Source organism: Siphateles boraxobius, unplaced genomic scaffold (genome assembly GCF_051911475.1).
Source record: "Siphateles boraxobius isolate OS27281-9 unplaced genomic scaffold, OSU_SipBor_1 5, whole genome shotgun sequence".
NCBI classification, from domain to species: domain Eukaryota; kingdom Metazoa; phylum Chordata; class Actinopteri; order Cypriniformes; family Leuciscidae; genus Siphateles; species Siphateles boraxobius.
In genome coordinates, this window is record NW_027509141.1 from 13,641,643 (window position 1) to 13,660,125 (window position 18,483).

At 46.3% G+C, this 18,483-nt stretch overlaps 1 protein-coding gene across 1 annotated transcript in view; it reads left to right on the forward strand.

Annotated features, from left to right (window-relative positions):
• The window catches only part of LOC143712061 (bactericidal permeability-increasing protein-like), a gene marked incomplete at its 5' end in the record, with an annotated part of 97,925 nt that extends 81,988 nt beyond the window's left edge, over positions 1 to 15,937 (forward strand). Inside the window, 8 exon segments of the mRNA XM_077204281.1 lie at positions 7,809 to 8,204; positions 14,365 to 14,462; positions 14,540 to 14,707; positions 14,794 to 14,861; positions 14,970 to 15,012; positions 15,103 to 15,166; positions 15,561 to 15,637; positions 15,780 to 15,937. Coding sequence (XP_077060396.1) covers positions 7,809 to 8,204; positions 14,365 to 14,462; positions 14,540 to 14,707; positions 14,794 to 14,861; positions 14,970 to 15,012; positions 15,103 to 15,166; positions 15,561 to 15,634 — 911 coding nt within the window.
• Between the last annotated feature and the right edge of the window lie 2,546 nt (positions 15,938 to 18,483).

Below are 18,483 nucleotides of genomic sequence, written 5' to 3' on the forward strand. Positions count from 1 at the left end.
GATCAAGTAACACTAATAGAGAGATACAACCACGATCGGATGATAAGAGCAAATCATTTGTGACTTTAATGAGAGCAGTCTCAGTGGTATGGTGCGGTCTAAATCCTGACTGGAAATCCTCGCAGATACCATTTCTTTTAAGAAAGGAACACAGTTGTGATGATACTGCCTTTTCTAGTATCTTTGACAGAAAAGGTAGATTTGAGATCGGCCTGTAATTGACTAATTCTGTAAGATCAAGTTGCCTTTTTTTAACAAGCGGTTTAATCATAGCCAGCTTAAAGGTTTTTGGTACGTATCCTAGAGACAAAGATGAATTAATGATGTTAAGAAGAGGATCTATGACTTCTGGAAGCATCTCTTTCAGTAATTTAGTCGGTATAGGGTCAAACATACATGTTGTCGATTTAGATGAATTAACGAGTTTGCAAAATTCTTCCTATCCTATGGCAACAAAATAATCAAATTTTACCTCGGGGAGACTATAATGCACTCCCTGATGTGATGCTGTAGTAGACGGTTGCATAGTTATAATTTTGTCCCTAATATTATCAATCTTATAAGTGAAGAAGTTCATAAAGTCATTACTGCTGTGTTTCTTGGAAACTTCTGGGCTTGAAGCTTTCTTTTTCGTTAGTGTAGCCACTTTTTCAAATAAATACATTGGATTATGTTTATTTTCTTTTAATAGGGTTGAAAAATAAGCAGATCTAGCAGCTTTTAAAGCCTCTCTGTAAGCAATCGAGCTCTCCTTCCATGAAATCCGAAATACCTCTAGTTTTGTTTTCCTCCAGTTGCGCTCCATTTTTCTGGCTGCTCTCTTAAGGGCCCGGGTGTGCTCGTTGTACCACAGTGTTGGACTATTTTCTTTAATCTTCTTTAAGCGCAACGGAGCAACTGTATCTAAAGTGCTGGAAAGGAGAGAGTTAAAAGTTTCTGTTGCAATATCAAGTTCTTCTAAGCTATCTGGGATACTGAGACGATGAAACTGATTAGGAAGATTATTGATAAAGCAATCTTTAGTGGCAGAAGTGATAGGTCTAACATACTTGCAACACGGAGTTGGCTTTTATGTGGCTTTCAACACTTGGCTAAATGTAATTTACATGAGACTAGATAATGATCTGAGATGTCGTCGCTCTGCTGCAGAATTTCAACAGCATCAACATTGATTCCATGTGATAATATTAGATCTAGAGTATGATTACGACAATGAGTAGGTCCTGACACGTGTTGTCTAACTCCAATAGAATGTCTTTAAATGCCAATCCCATTGCATCTTTTCCATTATCTACATGTATATTAAAATCACCAACAATTAGGACTTTATCTGCAATCAATACTAATTCTGATAGAAAGTCAGCAAATTCTTTGATATAATCTTTATGGTGCCCTGGTTGCCTGTAGACAGTTGCCAGCAGAATTCTCAAACTTGAATTCACTTGTAATACTCACTATTACAGAGCTTTCACCCAGTTTCCGAACTCTCTCAATTCAGTTAATTTTACACATAAAAAAAATTCGTCTTTCACTATTTCATAGCTACTTGTTCTATTGTCTGACAAAAATAATATAGGTAATGAGAACAGCTTTATTGAACATTCGGCTATATTATATTATATTATATTAAAATACAGAATGTGAGCATGAATTTAGAGAGAAAACACATTAGGCGTCATGACGTCATGAATATGATAATTAGCGTATGCATCATCTAGTGACATTTAGCGACTTTTAGGGAAGGCGATAGCTACTTTCCTTTGAAAATAGTTGGCAACACTGTTTTTTCAAACAGTAGGAGAGAGAGACACCTCGACACGTCACTGTTTATGGTATATACACACTCAATTACAGTATATATTTTGAAATATATAGACGTAGGTTAGTCTGATTACTTTCATGTGTGACTGATCAAGCCAGTAACGTTAGATTAGCTAACGTAACATTGGCAGACTGAATAGAGATGACTTGTCAATGTTATTCCGCAGCAGCACACACGACTACATAAATTTAAAATAGATACATATTACTTTATCTTTTGTTTTAAAGACTAAAGGCACTATAATATTTTTCCAAAAAAGCAGAGCTGTGGTAAACATTAAAATGTGAGAACTTTACATGCAACTCTGTGTAATTTATACTGAATGGGTTTTTGTTTATTTTTACACCGCAACAGGGCATCCAAAGTTTCTTTAAGAAGAAATCATGTCAGAGACAGATTTCATGCAGAGAACGTTCGCCGACACACAAACACACACACATACAAATTCAATGTTTGTGTTGAGAATAAAGCATGTTATTAGAACAAAACTCTGTGGTCCAATCCATGTAAAATACAAAATACTTTTCAGGCTCTTGTTCAGTGCCACATTTAATACCATCTATATTAGGGCACTGGGCATTGCAAAGATTTTTTAAATCATGCTTAATATTTTCTATATAAGTATTTATTTCCAGTTGAATTTCCCATACCGCATTGAATGAGATCCAACAATAATTTTATATAAATTATATGTATTTAATTATTATTTTTGAAAAAATTAAATTATGATGTGATATGATATGATGATATGATTGCTGGTAATAGCTCAAATATACATCATAGGATGCAGAGTGTAAACCTGGGACTTCAAAATCAGCATTGGCACTGACACTGGAGTCATGCTTTCAATTTGCGACGCCTACATCAATCTGCATGGAAATTGGAGAGTCAAATACCTCAGGATCATGTAAGTAGAGTGTCCACATTACTTATTCTCACAAGCTAAATTAGTTAAATTCAGGAACAAAAATGTAAAATGCTAAATATCTGATCTCTTCACACAAAGAAAAGACAGTGGATCATTTAATCTGGCTGTGAGTGAACTGACCATAAGCACCACTATTGCAGTCATGAGTGATGACACTGGCCACCAAACAGTCAGCACGACCAACTGTGCAGCAACTGTGGGAAGTGTCAACGTCAAATTTCATGGCGGGGCCAGGTATCTGCACAACACAGCAGTCAAAGTCAAAGCTGAATATTAAATAGCCATATTATGTCAGCTTCACAATTCAGATGAAAGGAAAATATGTCATTACAGTTACACTTACAAATTAAAAGTTTAATGAAGAAGGATACATTCCACAAAATAACTGTTCTTTTTTAAATTATTTAATTATTTACATGTACATGTAAAATGTCTCGGTTACGTATGTAACCCTCGTTCCCTGAGTACAGGGAACGGAAACGTGTCGTCGGGGGAGTTCCCTGACGAATTGGGATCACCCGAGGGAGCCAATTGCCTTCGAGAGAATTAAAAACGACCCAATGGACATTGGCATACAAGATTTGCGTTTCGCAGCCCGCCTACCAGCGCGGGTATAAAAGGCGGAAGTAAACATTGTGCAATGCTTTTCGCTGAGGAGCCGAACAGTGTCCAGTCGTCCGCGAAGGTACAGCAACATGGCGAAGGGACGACACGTCTCCGTTCCCTGTACTCAGGGAACGAGGGTTACATACGTAACCGAGACGTTCCCTTTCATCCTGGAAACTCCAACGTGTCGTCGGGGGAGTTCCCTGACGAATTGGAATCCCTAATAAAACGCCATGGTACTGGCCCCTTCCAGTGCCCGGCTAAGCTACCCTGAAGAAGTTTCTCAATAAGTTGCGGGAGCTAGCATGGGAGTGCTAGCACTGCTGTTCCGCAAGACCCGCACAGTGGATATTGGATAACACTTGGAAAGCATTCGCCCAAGAGAGGGGGGGAACGCTGCGGAATCCCCAGCCTGACTGAGGAAGGCCAGGAATACACATATGTACTAGCCCAGTGGGATAGTGAAACATATGGCAGTCCCTGAGGTGGTCCCAATCCAAGGGAAGTGGGAGCACACTCAACAGGGACGACAAACGAGTCCGTCAAGGGGAAGACACGGCTGAACTGCACGTGGCACCATGGGTCACAGTAGACACCACTGGAAGCACCCAGTCTACTAACAACTCTCTACTAGAGGTAGCAGACCTGGCGTCGGGCGGTCCGCCGCGCCCAGCACCGAGGGGTGAAGGAGGAACTCACGAGGCTCACCGACCTAGGGCGCCATACGGAGCAAAGAACGCACGTATCCGCTGCGAATTGGAGTGGCGTAGCAAGCCGACACAACCTATTCCCTCGACCCACTGGCCGTAGCCAGAACTCGGGAGGAAACAGGTTCCACACGAAGGCTATAGAACCTAGCGAACGTGTTCGGTGTCGCCCAGCCTCTACAACTGTCTGTCAGCGAGGCGCCTTGAGCCACAGCCCAGGAAGCGGCAACACCTCTAGTGGAGTGAGCGCGCAACCTGCGAGGACAAGGCTCACCCAGAGACTCATACGCTCGGGTGATAGCATCCACTAACCAGTGGGCTAACCTCTGCTTGGAGACGGCCTTCCCCTTCTGCTGGCCTCCGTAACAGACAAAGAGCTGATCTGAGGTTCTGAAGCTTTGCGTTCTGTCAATATAAACCCGCAGAGCACGGACGGGACAGAGAAAAGCTAGAGCTGGGTCTGCCTCCTCGTGTGGCAGTGCTTGCAGGTTCACCACCTGGTCCACGAAGGGAGTGGTAGGAACCTTGGGCACATCTCCGAGCCGGGGTCTCAATACAACATGAGAAAGGCCCGACCCGAACTCTAGGCACGATTCATCGACCGAAAAAGCCTGCAGATCCCCGACCCTCTTGAAAGAGGCCAATGCTAACAGGAGCGCTGTCTTAATGGACAGGACATTAAGCTCTACTGTCAGCAAAGGCTCAAAGGGGGGACTTTGAAGAGCTCTAAGTACCAGAGCTAGGTCCCGAGAGGGTACAGAGTGCAAAACACGAGGTGGATTTAACCTCCTGGCACCCTTAAGGAATCTGATGACCAGGTCGTGCTTCCCCAAGTGACCTTCCACTGCATCGTGATGCGCGGCTATTGCGGCGACATACACTTTGAGGGTGGAGGGGGACAGCCTTCGCTCCAATCTTGCAGGAAGGAAAGCACGACTCCAATCGGGCAAGTTTGGGGGTCCTCCTGACGGGAGGAACACCAATCGTCGAACAGGTCCCACTTCAACGCATAGAGGCGCCTCGTAGAGGGGGCTCTAGCGGAAGTGATGGTGTCTACCACTGCCTGTGGTAGACCACCTAGAACCTCCGCGTCCCGTCCAGGGACCAGACATGGAGTTTCCAGAGGTCTGGACCCGGGTGCCAAAGAGTGCCCCGTCTCTGAGAAAGGAGGTCCTTCCTCAGAGGAATCGGCCAAGGAGGGGCTGTCGCAAGGAGTATGAGTTCCGTGAACCAAGTCCTGGTAGGCCAATACGGCGCCACTAGAAGGACCTACTCCTCGTCCTCCCTGACCTTGCACAGGGTCTGTGCAAGAAGGCTCACTGGGAGAAACGCATACTTGCAGCAGGTCCCAGGGCCAGCTGTGAGCCAGGGCGTCCATGCCGAGGGTTCCCTCAGTCAGGGAGTAAAACCACTGGCAATGGGTCGTGTCTGGAGAGGCAAACAGGTCTACCTGTGCGACTCCGAAGACACTCCAAATCAGCTGGACCGCCTGGGAATGGAGTCGCCATTCTCCCGGCAGGGGAGGCAACTGAGAGAGCTTGTCTTTCACACGGTTGAGCTCCCCTGGAACGTGAACAGCACGAAGCGACCTTAGATGCTTCTGACTCCATAGGAGGAGGTGGGAGGCGAGTCGCAACATACGACGGGAGCGTAGACAACCTTTATGGTTGATGTACACAATGGTCGCAGTGCTGTCCGTACGGACCAGGACGTGCCTGTGTCTGAGAAACCCCTTGAGGCGACGCAAGGCTAGGCGTACTGCTTGCAACTCTAGCAGTTGATGTACCAATGCAGCTGGGGCCCCGTCCACAGACCCGAGACTGCATGCCGTTGTACGTGGCCCCCAAACCCACGGCAGAGGCATCCGTGAAAACCACAGCATGCCTGGAAACCTGGACCAAGGGCACTCCGGCCCGAAGAAACACAGGATCCGACTACGGGGAGAAGGTTTGGCGACAGTGCTGGGTCACTGACCCGGAACGTGCGGTTGTGCCACGCCCACCTCGGGACTCGATCGTGAAGCCATCGAGCTTAAGCGGTCTCATATGTAACAGGCCGAGCGGCGTTACTGCGGCTGCGGCTGCCATATGCCCCAGGAGCCTCTGAAATTGTTTCAGTGGAACCGCTGTCCTGCCTCGAAAGGACCCGAGGCAGGTGAGCACTGATTGGACGTGTTCCTCCGTGAGGCACGCAGTCTGGGTGACCGAGTCCAGCTCCATACCGAGATAAGAGATCCTCTGTACAGGGCAGAGTTTGCTCTTGTCCCAGTTGACCTGAAGCCCCAACCGGCTGAGGTTCCGAAGCACCATGTCCCTGTGATCGCACAACACATCTCGCGAGTGAGCTAAAATGAGCCAGTCATCGAGATAGTTGAGAATGCGAACGCCCTGTTCTCTCATGGGAACAATGGACGCCTCCACGACTTTCGTGAAGACACGAGGCGACAGGGCCAGCCCGAAGGGTAGGACCTTGTACTGATACGCTCGACCTCGAAAGCAAACCGTAGAAACCTGTGTCGAGGAAGAATCGAGACGTGAAAGTACGCGTCCTTCAGGTCGATCACTGCAAACCAATCCTGGGGACGGATGCATTAGAAAATGCGCTTCTGCGTGAGGATTTTGAATGGGAGTTTGTGCAGGGCCCGATTCAAAACTCGCTGGTCCAGGATTGGCCGTAACCCACCGCCTTTCATGGGTACAATGAAGTAGGGGCTGTAAAACCCGGATCTCATTTCGGCAGGAGGGACCAGCTCGATCGCGTCCTTCGCCAGCAGGACATCGATCTCTTTCCGCAAAACAGGGGCGTCCACCGAACGCACATGGGTAAAGTGAACGCCCCTGAACTTGGGAGGCCGGCGTGCAAACTAAATTGCATAGCCGAACCGAATGGTGCGTTTGAGCCATCGGGATGGACCCGGAAGCGCTAGCCAGGCTTCCAGATACCGTCCCAACGAACCCAACCAGACCACCGGCGTACCCGCGGAGGGGCAGCGAGGTGGAAGACATGGACCCGACTCTGGTGGCATCGTAGCGACCGAGAGCAGGGTCTGGGTGTGATTGAACCAACCTGCTTCCACCGAGGGGCAGACGGCAGAGAAGGCCTGTGGGTTTTCTGCTGCGGACTACCCGGTGGCGAGGGGAGGGGGAGAGACGAGGAACGAGGCCCTGACTCCTCGCGTCCTGGTCTCTGCGCCTCCGGGCCCAGCCGCAGACCGGATGACGCAGCCGAGGCTGCATCACTGCTATCCGCAAACTGGGAAGAGGGGAACGAGGGTGTTGCCACACGGGGGCGGCACACGCTGCCATTCTGGCCCTCTTGAATGGGGGAGACTGTGTGCCCACCAGTCTCGGCCGTGGATGACCTGGAGGAGGAAGAAGAATCTGCTCTTTTTTTGAAAATGTGGGTACCGCTGACCTAGTGGAACAGAAACAAAAGTCAACACAAGATTTTCCACCCGGCCCTCCCCCGGGGGAAGGAGGTGTGCAGAGGCACCCTCCCGACGAGCAGCATCCACGTTCCCTTCCAGGCCGCCCGTCTCAGGGCGCCCCCGGCGACGAGCAGCCGGATGCTCTATGGCCACAGTCTCCAGTGCAGGACATGCCGTATCGCCTCCAACTGCTTCTGGGCGGTGGAGAACTCTTGGGCGAAGCTCTCCACCGCGTCACCGAAGAAATGGGGAAGTTGGGAAATGGGGACGTTGAGAAAGTTTGTTCTTTTCAGCTTCCTGCATATCCGCAAAGCTAAGCCACAGGTGGCATTCCTGGACCACCTGGACCACCTGGACCACCGTCGCCGCACGCAGCTCCTGCAGCAATCCTGGGTCAAGACCCCCTGCATGTCATGGAGTGCCTTGGCTTGGTGGACCAGCATCAGCGCAATGGCATGCAGGGCGGAAGCGGCGTGACCAGAGGAAAACCTACAGGCGCGGGAGGGGACTCAGGAGGACCACCCCGCCAGGAGGAAGCGGTCTTAGGACACAATTGCAACGGACGGGAATGCTCCACTGGGGGGATTCCCTCGTACCCGTGCGCCGCTCTGCCGTCAAGAGTGGTGAGGAAGGAGGAGCGAGGTTGCCTACGCCTGGCCACGAGAGGGGCCAGCCAAGACTTCCTCAGCTCCTCATGCACTTCAGGGAAGAAAGGTACTGATAAAGAAAACAGTTCCCTTTCAGTCGCTCACGTTCGACGTAGTCGACGTGTCGACTGATTGGGATCACGCTTAGGGAGCCTGTCATCTTCGAGTACTGTAAAAAGGTACTGGAGCAGACTGTGGGACAACAGTACGGCCTGCTCCGAGACACCAATCATCCAGCCGCGAAGGTTCGGGGCCCGGTGGAAGGTTCCAGACGAGCCCGACATTCGCGGCTGCCCTTTCGAGCATAGCGGCCATTTCCGGATCCGGCTCAGCCGCAGCCACCGAACGGGGTAGACCCGCTGAGTCATCACCAGAAGATGACCGGTCTTGAGTGAAAAAGTGCAGGCAAGACAAACAGTTCCCTTTCAGTCGCTCACGTTCGACGTAGTCGATGTGTCGACTGATTGGGATCACGCTTAGGGAGCCTGTCATCTTCGAGTACTGTTAAAACAAGCCAATGCACATTGGCGTGCGAGATCTGTATCTCACACTCCGCCCCACAGCGCGGGTATAAATGCGGGTGCCTTCTGAGCTCTCAACTAATTCTGTGTTTATGTTTGTTTGTCTGACTGATAATTTATGTTCTCATTGCGAGAATATGACTATCGCGGTGTTGAGATCAAGACTTGCCTTCATGCGTGAAAGTGGAGTCCCCATTACCACGCCCCGCTACGGCGCCGTGTGGGATGGGTGATCATAGGATCATAGTGAGGCTTTCCCGCCCGGTAACCAATCCCTGTGTGCCCCTCACTCCTCTATCACACCCGATTGAGCGCGCTGGCCCCTCTGTAATGGACCGACCAGCTGTTTCATTCAGGGCCCCTCCAGAGGACAGTATGTCAATTGCAGTATCGGAGGGTGAGCTGACCTCTAGAAATGATGACTCGGCTGCGTTATCTCCCCCTGAAAGTGTAAAGTTGCCCGAGCCAGATCCAGAAATGTCAGCTATGCTGAAACGGGCCACCGAGGCTGTCTGGCTCGAGTGGAATTCTCCACCGTGTCCCGAACAGTCTCGGTTGGATGATCAGAATCAGAATCAGAATCAGAATCAATTTTATTGCCAAGTAGTGTTGTGCACATACAAGGAATTTGCTTTGGTAATAAGGTGTTACCGAGGCTGCTATATCAGCGCCAACTTGAGAAAAAAAAAAAAAACAGCATGACATGAGGAGAGGTGAGGAGATAAAAAAGGCGACCCCCAGACTATGCTCCTGTAAGGAGAACAGTCTGGGAACAGGAAAAAACACCTCAGCAACATTAGCACATAAACAGTACACTCTACAAACAAGACATTGCAACATGGTGGGGAGTGGGGGATGGAGGTAGTCCAGCCCAGGCAAGCAGCATCCGGTCCTGCAGCCATTATGGCGCTGGTCACAGACCCGCCTGTCAGACTGGGGGTACGAAGCGGCGAAGGCGTGGGATGGGGTGTGGGTTAGGTGCATATCTTTGTATGTGTAAGTTCATGTGTGTGTAGGCCTGGAGAGAGTCGCTAAGCCAGCACCATAATCTAGGAGCCTCAGTCCGCAGGATTGTCATAGCGATACACAGCAAGTTGCCATGGAGACAACCTTGATCATGTCCCAGGCAGAGTCAACAATCAGCAGGTGTCTGAGGAGTCGGGGAAGGAATGCAAGAGCGGCTCACTGCAGTGCTCTTCCGGGAGAGTTGTTGTTCCAGCAGCGGCCTTGGCCATCTCTGAAAAGATCCATTTGCCTTTGCAAAGCTGTGAGCTTCTCCATGATGTTATCCATATTGTGGTTCATAGACCCAGTCTGAGTGCAGACAGCTCTGCCCACCGCTTCAATCATCACGGGCAGCCTTGCGGGGCTTTTGACAGCTGTCACCGTCTCCTTAGTTCCTCGGTAAACCAGGGCAATGCCTAATCCAATCAGCAGAAGACCTGTTATCATGGTGCCGAATAGGTAGATATCCTCAACGTCCTCCACGGAAAGAGCCGCCAGACACACGACCCGCCACCTCTCCCACGCGTCCATCGTGTAGCCAGCTGCGAACGTCCCGGCAGGGCAGTCAGGTTCCCCCGAACCCAAGCTTCTCGTCGAGAAGATGGTGTCAATTGCGTTGAGAGACCAGTTGATCAAATCCATAATTTCTTGGTTTTGGAGAGCAGTGTAGCGAGAGTCTCTCAAAGTACAAGACAGTAGACGTGACGAGAGAAGCAAAGCAGGAGAGGCGAGGGGAGGGAGAGGGAGAGAAAATGCGACCGCCTTCGTTGAGAGCCAAGAGGGAAATTGATATCTCGGAGCGGGCTACGCTGGTTCTCAGCTTGCTGCCCCAGTGCCTTTCTCTCCCAAAGTGCATGGAGAACTTACCAGGTCGTGGACGTGAACTTACACAGGTGCAACTGTGTCCGGCGGAGGATTCTCGTCTCCCCCTAAAGCCTGTGAGTTCTCTTCCATTCCGACGGGTAGAGCTTACAAAGCCCCACCTTGGGTACATCTGTGGTTCCCTGGCCCCTGGCCCGGTTAATGGAAGCCTAACATGTTTCCCAACCTCAAATTGTACCATCAGACTCGGCTTGCGATTCATTTTTGCTCGGCTTCCGGCCAAACTCAGTGATATTCATCATGCCAACGATCCCTAGAACGAGTGTCCATCAAAACCGGCTGAGGGGCCACGTACAAAGGGCATGAAGTGACGGATGTCCGGGTGGCCCTCCGACTGCATTGGCATCCATTGCCTCGGGTTGCTTGCAGTTCATCTCGCTTTGAGTCACCGCTACTCAGAGAATTTGTTCTTGTCTGAAAGGGCAACACTGCGATCATTGCGCTATGCTTCCCTCGCATGTCACAACTCGCCCGCCACCTCCTCCTCGGAGACAGAAGCTTCTGAGGTTGCTTCTTTCCATTTATTACTTCTGGCCTGCTCAATCGTGCCGCTGACGAGCCTCACGACAGCCTATGGCCCAGGGAGAGTGGAGTCTCCGTCCCCAGGCAGTCCAGCTGTTTGAGACCACTTCGGGGCGGCACAGTTACATCTGTTGCCCTTCCGAACTCGTCCCTTCGCCAGATGTTTTTTTTCTCCTGTCTCAGTGGACATCCCTCGACACATAAAAAACTCTGGCCACAGCTGGCCCCGGGGCCCCCGCAGAAATGCGTTCCCCAGTGAACCTTCTGGCACATAACTGTGCTAAAGTCAGGGAGGAGATGGAGCAGGTCTTGCTAGTTGCCCCTTATTAGCCCAACCAGACCTCTCCTCTCGACAGCCCTTCCTGACTCCTTCCTCTGAGTACATTCTCAGGGATGGGGCATGATGGCACCCACGTTTAGACCTTGGAGAATTCCAGGTCTGGTTCTAAAAAACGGGACGCGGAGGTTCTGGTTGCTACCGCAAGAATTTTTATGCCGTAGAGACCATCACTTCTGTGAGAGCACCCTCTCAAAATGAGGCATGCTTCCCCTTAGAAGTGGAACTATTCATTGAATGAGTCTTCCCTGCGTGAGGAGATCCCGAAGGTGTTCGATCACTTCAGTGCTTTCTTGCTGCAAAATAGGTTGGAGTGAGGCTGTCTCTTCCACCATCAAAATGTATGTTGCCTCTGTATTGACGCACATCTTGATGCAGTGGATACAAATTTGTGGGAAGCACGTCTGATAGTAAGGTTCCTGAGGGGAGCAAGGAGACTGAATCTGCCTTGCAGATTCTTTGCCCTCTCTGCCCTCTTGGGACTTCTCTCTGGTGCTGCTGCACTGCAGAGGCCTCCCTTGAGCCCTGCAGGCAGTGAGTTAAAAATCCTGTTTTTAGAGAAACAGTTCTCCTGCTTGCTTGGTCACTATCTAGAGGGTAGGGACTTGCACGCATTTTCGGTCAACGAATCGTGCCTAGAATTCGGGCCGGCTACTCTCATGAAAATCTGAGACCCCGGCCTGGATATGAGCCCAGGGTTCCAACCTCTCCTACGGAACCAGGTGTTGAGCCTGCCCCAGAGGAAGCAGACCCAGCCCTGGCTTTTCTCTGTCCATCCGCTCCATTGTGGTTATACGTGCTCATAATTCAAAGCCTGGACCTTAGACCAGCTCTTGTCTGTTACGGAGACCAGCAGAAGGGAAGGCTGTTTCCAAGCAGGGGTTGGCCCACTACATGTGGTTACCTTCATCTTGGTGATTTTCCACGTGCCCACCTGTGTGGTGAGCTCCTCCCAAGTGAGTGTATTGCTCCCTCCTAGTTGTTGACACAGAGTGCCCCGCTGAACAGATGACAATTAGAGTTGGGGGCTGGGCGACACCTATCACGTTCGCTAGAGAACTAGCCCATGTGTCGAACCGCTGCTTCCCTTGGGCTCCCTTCACATGAAGACAGTTTCACTGTAAGCCCGGTTCGAAGTTTCCACTTTCTGCACCTTTCCCTTCCTATGGACTGGATACGTGCGCAATTCCTGCTCTAGTGAGTTCCTCCATACCCTTCGGCAACGGACGTGGCGGATCGTCCGAAACCAGGCCTATCACTTGTTTGCACTGGTGAAACCTGTAGGCTGGGTCCATGTGTTGTGATTCCTAAGGCGATCCCATATGTGTATTCTTCCACGGTACGGCTCCCTGCGGTGAGCCCGTGTCTTCCCCCATCATTGTCCGGTTGAGTCTCCCCCTGTCCTCCCCCTGGAGCCACCCCAGTGAAATACCATATGTTGTACTGCCCGGTCATCCACCCAGTCCATATGTGTTTTCTCCACATGTTACCTCCCTTCGGGCAGGATGTGGCTTCCGCAGCGTATTCCTTTCCAACGAAAGAGAATGCTTTCCCAGTGGTCTTGTGGAACAGCAGTGACTTCCCTGGCCTAAGCCCTGTCCCATCTCCGCCTCAAATGATGCGGGGGGATCAGAAGGCTTTTGTCTAGGCGCTGGAAGGTGGCAGCACAAGTGGCGTTTTAATTGGGATCCCAATCAGTCGACACGTCGTGTACTTCGAACGTGAGTGACTGAATGGGAACGTCTCGGTTACGTACGTATTTATACCCGCGCCGCGATGTGCATATATCTCGCACGCCAATGTGCATTGGCTTGTTTTAACAGTACTCGAAGATGACAGGCTCCCTAAGCGTGATCCCAATCAGCTGACACGTCGACTACGTCTCCGTTCCCTCCTTCAGAGAACAAGAGTTACACGTCGAGACGTTCTCTCTTCTCGTAGTGAGTCACCTACGAGATCAAAGGCGGATTCAGACTCATGTGCTGTGTTGCTAATAAACTGTATGTAATTTAAGTTCTGTTTATTTCATATGAAAATAGATATGATGAATAATACATCCAAAGTACTAATTTAAGTCTTTGTTTTAAATTTTTTATAAATATAACAACAATCACAGAGAGATTGCACTATCTGAGAGTTTGGGAATATTCACACATAATTTATACACATTAAAACATAATATCAGTTTCAAAATAAAGCATTTTAAAAGAGAACAATACATGATAGTTGTTTAAACCAATAAACATGAAGCTGTGTCGTCAGAAAGTTGTTTCCCAATGTGCTTTTGATCAGCGCAGTCGGTTAAGAGCAACTGTTGAGAATCCAACATAGTCTGTGGTGGAAAATCACCAAATTAATTTTTTATTGAACAATAGGCTTTTAGAATTGAGGAGATTATCATAAGGCCTCCTAGTTCCTTTTATCATGAGTACATTTTCTGGTTCATCTTTATCAAACTTGGTCTTCCTCAACATCTCATAACATGCCTACCTGACGTTCATAAATATTTTTTAATTGGAAACATTTTATCTGACTCCCTAAACTTCCTGGCCTACAGTCCTTGACTGCAGAAAGAGACATTATTCCCCACTTGCTTCTCACAGCATTTGTAGATTAATTAGTAGAGAGAGAGAGAGAGAGAGAGAGAGAGAGAGAGAGAGAGAGAGAGAGAGAGAGAGAGAGAGAGAGAGAGAGAGAGAGAGAGAGAGAGAGAGCTTTCTACAATCACTCTTGCATCCACAAGAGATGGCATTTTGATGCTGGTAACAATGTCGTCCAGTGGGGTTCATACATTATTTTGTATGTCATCACCTGCCCCCTGTTATTGCTGATGCCAGGACAGGGTCTGTGCCCCAGTCTTCCCCCAGATGTGACCACCCTAAAGAATTCAATGATGACGGAACTAGATGGACAGGTCTAGATGAAGAATGATCTGCTGGTTTATTAGAGACGGAACTGAGAGCAGCTACTTAAGAGACCTTTTTTTGTTTTTTTGCAGATTCCCTCTGGTTCTCCAATTCGTCTTAACACAAGGACATTTGGAGCATTCATTCCTCAAGTATGAAAATAAATAGCCATGTTCAGTCATTAAATTCAAAACACAAAAAACACTAAGTCTAAGGTGATTTATTTCAGATCGCGAAAATGTATCCTGGTCTGATGATGAAATTGTTGGTTGAGACAGTTAAGGAACCAATCATTATATTGGAACCGAACAATATGACTGTTCAGGCAATCAGTACAGTGACAGCTTACGCTATTCAGCCCAACAGTACACTATCTCCAATCTTTGTCCTCAATCTGGTAAGATGCACCAAGATGAGGGATAACCACAAACTGAGTTAAATAAGATAAATATGTTTTCAATAAATCTTCCCTTCAACCAACAGGAGGGCAGTGTCATTGCTGACATATATGTGACTGAGCTCATACTGGCAGGAAATGTAATCCTTAACAAGTGAGTTTTGGAGTCATACACAGAGTCAATCCATATACAACTGGATGTGAGTTTATGTTCTTAAGTTCTTAAAGGATTGATACAAATGGCATAATTTTCTTAAAACAGAATTTATATGAGCTTATCAAAAAGCTATGTGGGACCATTCCAGGTAAGAAGAACTGCAAACTATGAAAACAGTTTTTTCTGACTGATCTGAAAGCAATCATTCAGAATATCATCATAAAATTTAAATCAACAGGTGACATCTCTTGACAATATTTTCAAAATTGTCTTGAAAATTGCTGTGATTCCCAATATTAATGGTAAGATGTTTTATTATTATTATTATTGTTATTACAGAAATTTTAAGACCTAACAGTTCACTTTTTAACAATAGGGATTTTCACACTTGAAATAATTAACCCTGTGTCATTCTAAACCCCCAGTGAACGGAATCCTGAATTATCTTGTTTCACGTTTCACATTGCTCATAATTTGGCTGTCGGTTGCTGAGAATATCCAAAAAAATCTAACACAGCACCCTGCAGGTTTTTATAACTCTGGGTCAAAAGCGGTGCTAACGCCGCTTCTAAATTATAATTGTGAAATGTTCCTTTACCCAGAATTAAAAGCGGGGTTTTGAACGACAACAACCCAGGGTTAAGTACAGTGTGAAAAGCTATAGAGATGTTTTTTAATCATGGAATTCCCTCTCAGCTCGTTTACAGGAAGGTTATCCACTTCCTGCCATTGGAAAGATGCAGCTTGTAAACAGTCAACTCCAGGTTTAGAAGGTTTGCATTAGTGTTCTACAATTTTATACATTGCCCTAATATGTTGTAATAATAATACTAATAATAACATTAACATTAATAATAATAAGTATAATAATTATTATTATATAGTACTAATTTACTTTACTTTTTTGTTGCACAGAACTACTTGTTGATTGGAACAGATGCTCAATTCACGGGATAAATTTCACCTGGATTGGTGAATAATTTAAAATAAAAAACTAAATAAATAAGATTTACTACTGAAGAAAATATAATTTTAAAGGTGATTTTTTAAATAAATCATTTACATCTTTAAAATTTCGAATTGAATTTTTACTCTATGGGAATGGGGTGGGAGTTGGTCTCCAATATTGGGCCCTGAGCATGTGTGTTTGTGAGCTCTGCAATCTCAAGCATGCATGAAGGCAGTGGAATGTTCAATTATAACTGCAGGAAGTTGAAAGATCATTTGCACGATAACTTTAAACCAAATGCTGACTCAACTGAAATGATGCTGATGGAGGAAGTCATTTATTTTCTTCCTGAACGGCAAATCTCTAGCTACTAAACCTTGGAGAACCAATAATGTGGATAATCTTTTGCAACGCCTCAAACTTTTGCAGCTCCTAAAGAATAGGCCAGATATACTGGAAAAAATTATTGGCAAAGCATGGGATTGGGCACCTCCCATAAGCAATGACAATCTATAAAAATTTCATTTCATGTCCTGAGTGGTATTTTTAATGGTAGGTTATTTTTAATTTCTGGTTTCCAGAGTCTCCTTTACAAGGTTACGTGCGGTGTTGGGGAGTAACTAGTTGCATGTAACGGCGTTATGTAATTTAATTACAAAATAATTGTAACTGTAATCATTTACAGTTACTAAGAAAAAATGGGTAATTAAATTACAGTTATTCATAAATTGAAATTTATTGTTAGGAGGATAACCCCTTGAGAAGAAGCATTTCGTTTTCGAGGGGGTCCTCAAGACAAAGACAAAGATAATACAGCACATGTACATTCACACTCACTAAAACTCTCCCTCATCCCGCCTCGCCCGCCCCACCCGGCCCACTGACTCCTTATTGGAAACAAATCCATGTATAAAACATATTGCAGTATTAAGAGGCATGACAACATTTAGCCCTTACATGCACATATGTATATACATACATATATGCACACATAATATACATACGCACACCTACACCCATACTCCCATATATACACATAAATAAAAAGAAAGGACAAATAGTATACCGCATATTTAGGTATATAAAACAAAAGTCCAGTCACACATGAGGAAAACATTCACAGCAACAGTTTACTTGCAAGTAAGTAAAGAGCGATATTTTGAAGGAACGCAAGGAAGTGACAGATATTAGCGACCCAGACAAGCTATTCCAGTGTGAAAGGGCTTTAAATTTAAATGCACATCTACCAATCTCTTTGAAGATGTTTGACACAGTGAAGGAGGGATATTCAGTGCATCTCAATCTATAGCTGGGTCTATTTGGAATTGAATATTCCTTAAGGTAAGGAGGATAATCATAATACACACATTTAAAAATGACCTGATACCAATGATACTGTCTTCTGGTTTTTGGTGATAATAAGTTCAGTGAGTCATACATTACACAGTGGTAAGTAATAAAAGAAAACCTCAGCACAAATCTACATATATTATTGAAAGCAACATTTAATGCAATTCAATTTGATTCTGATAGACAACATCCGCATTGTCTAATGTGGGAAATATTAACTGTGACACAATTAACCTAATCAGTTAATACAGCGATACAATATTCGTAAATTACAATTAATATTTTTTCAACTGAATTGATATGACACCTAAAGGAGAGTTGTGAGTCAAGCCAAAGGCGATCAAAGTTCATAAACTTGTACAAGTGGAGTATTGTCTAGGAATTTGAGTGAAAGATTGTTATCTTGATTCAATGTAGCTGATCTGGTGGGGAACAATATGCTATATGACTTTTTCTTATTTAATGGAAGATGGTTGGATTGGAACCAAAGTTGAATAGCATTAAAGTTAGATTGCAATGAGGATTGAATCTTAGTGACAGACACATTAGATGTGTAGATCACTGTGTCCTCTCCATGTAGAGAAATACAACAGTCTGAGCAAATTAGAGGAAAATCAATTATCAAACTTAGCTGCGAGCAGTGATGACGGGCCCAAGCCAGTGGCTTTAGAGTAACTGTGCACGACGGGCATTATGAAGTTAACCTCGGTAAAAGAACCATATCAAAGTTGTCTGAATACACCACATCTACTGAATCATGCTGAGATTCATGAGATCATTTAAATTTAGATGGAATGGAATGTCTTAGGTCACTTTGAAATTAGTGCAAAGTTATCTATTGCAGCTCAAAAATTATTTTGTCCATAAGTACAGTATTTATTTCAAGTTTTTTTTTTTAAAGTTGTTTTTGATAATTTCAAAAGAAGAAATAAAACATATATATATATATATATATATATATATATACAGTATATATATATATGTATATATATATATATATATATATATATAACAGAAATATCACTCATATCGCATAACTGAAATGCAATCCGTTATATCCACGCTTCAAAAACAGGTGATACAACTGGATGACAAATGTGAAGATCTGGAGGGAAGATCCAGAAGGAACAACATTCGCCTCGTCGGGTTACCCGAGGGAGCTGAGGGTTCGCATTCAGCTGACTTCGTCTCTCAGCTTTTGCAGAGTTTGCTGCATCTCCAGGAGAAGCCTCTACTAGATAAGGCACATCGCACACTGCGCGAGAGGCCAAGGAAGGGGGAGTCCCCCTGTCCCCTTGTCATTAGAGTTCACTACTTTCA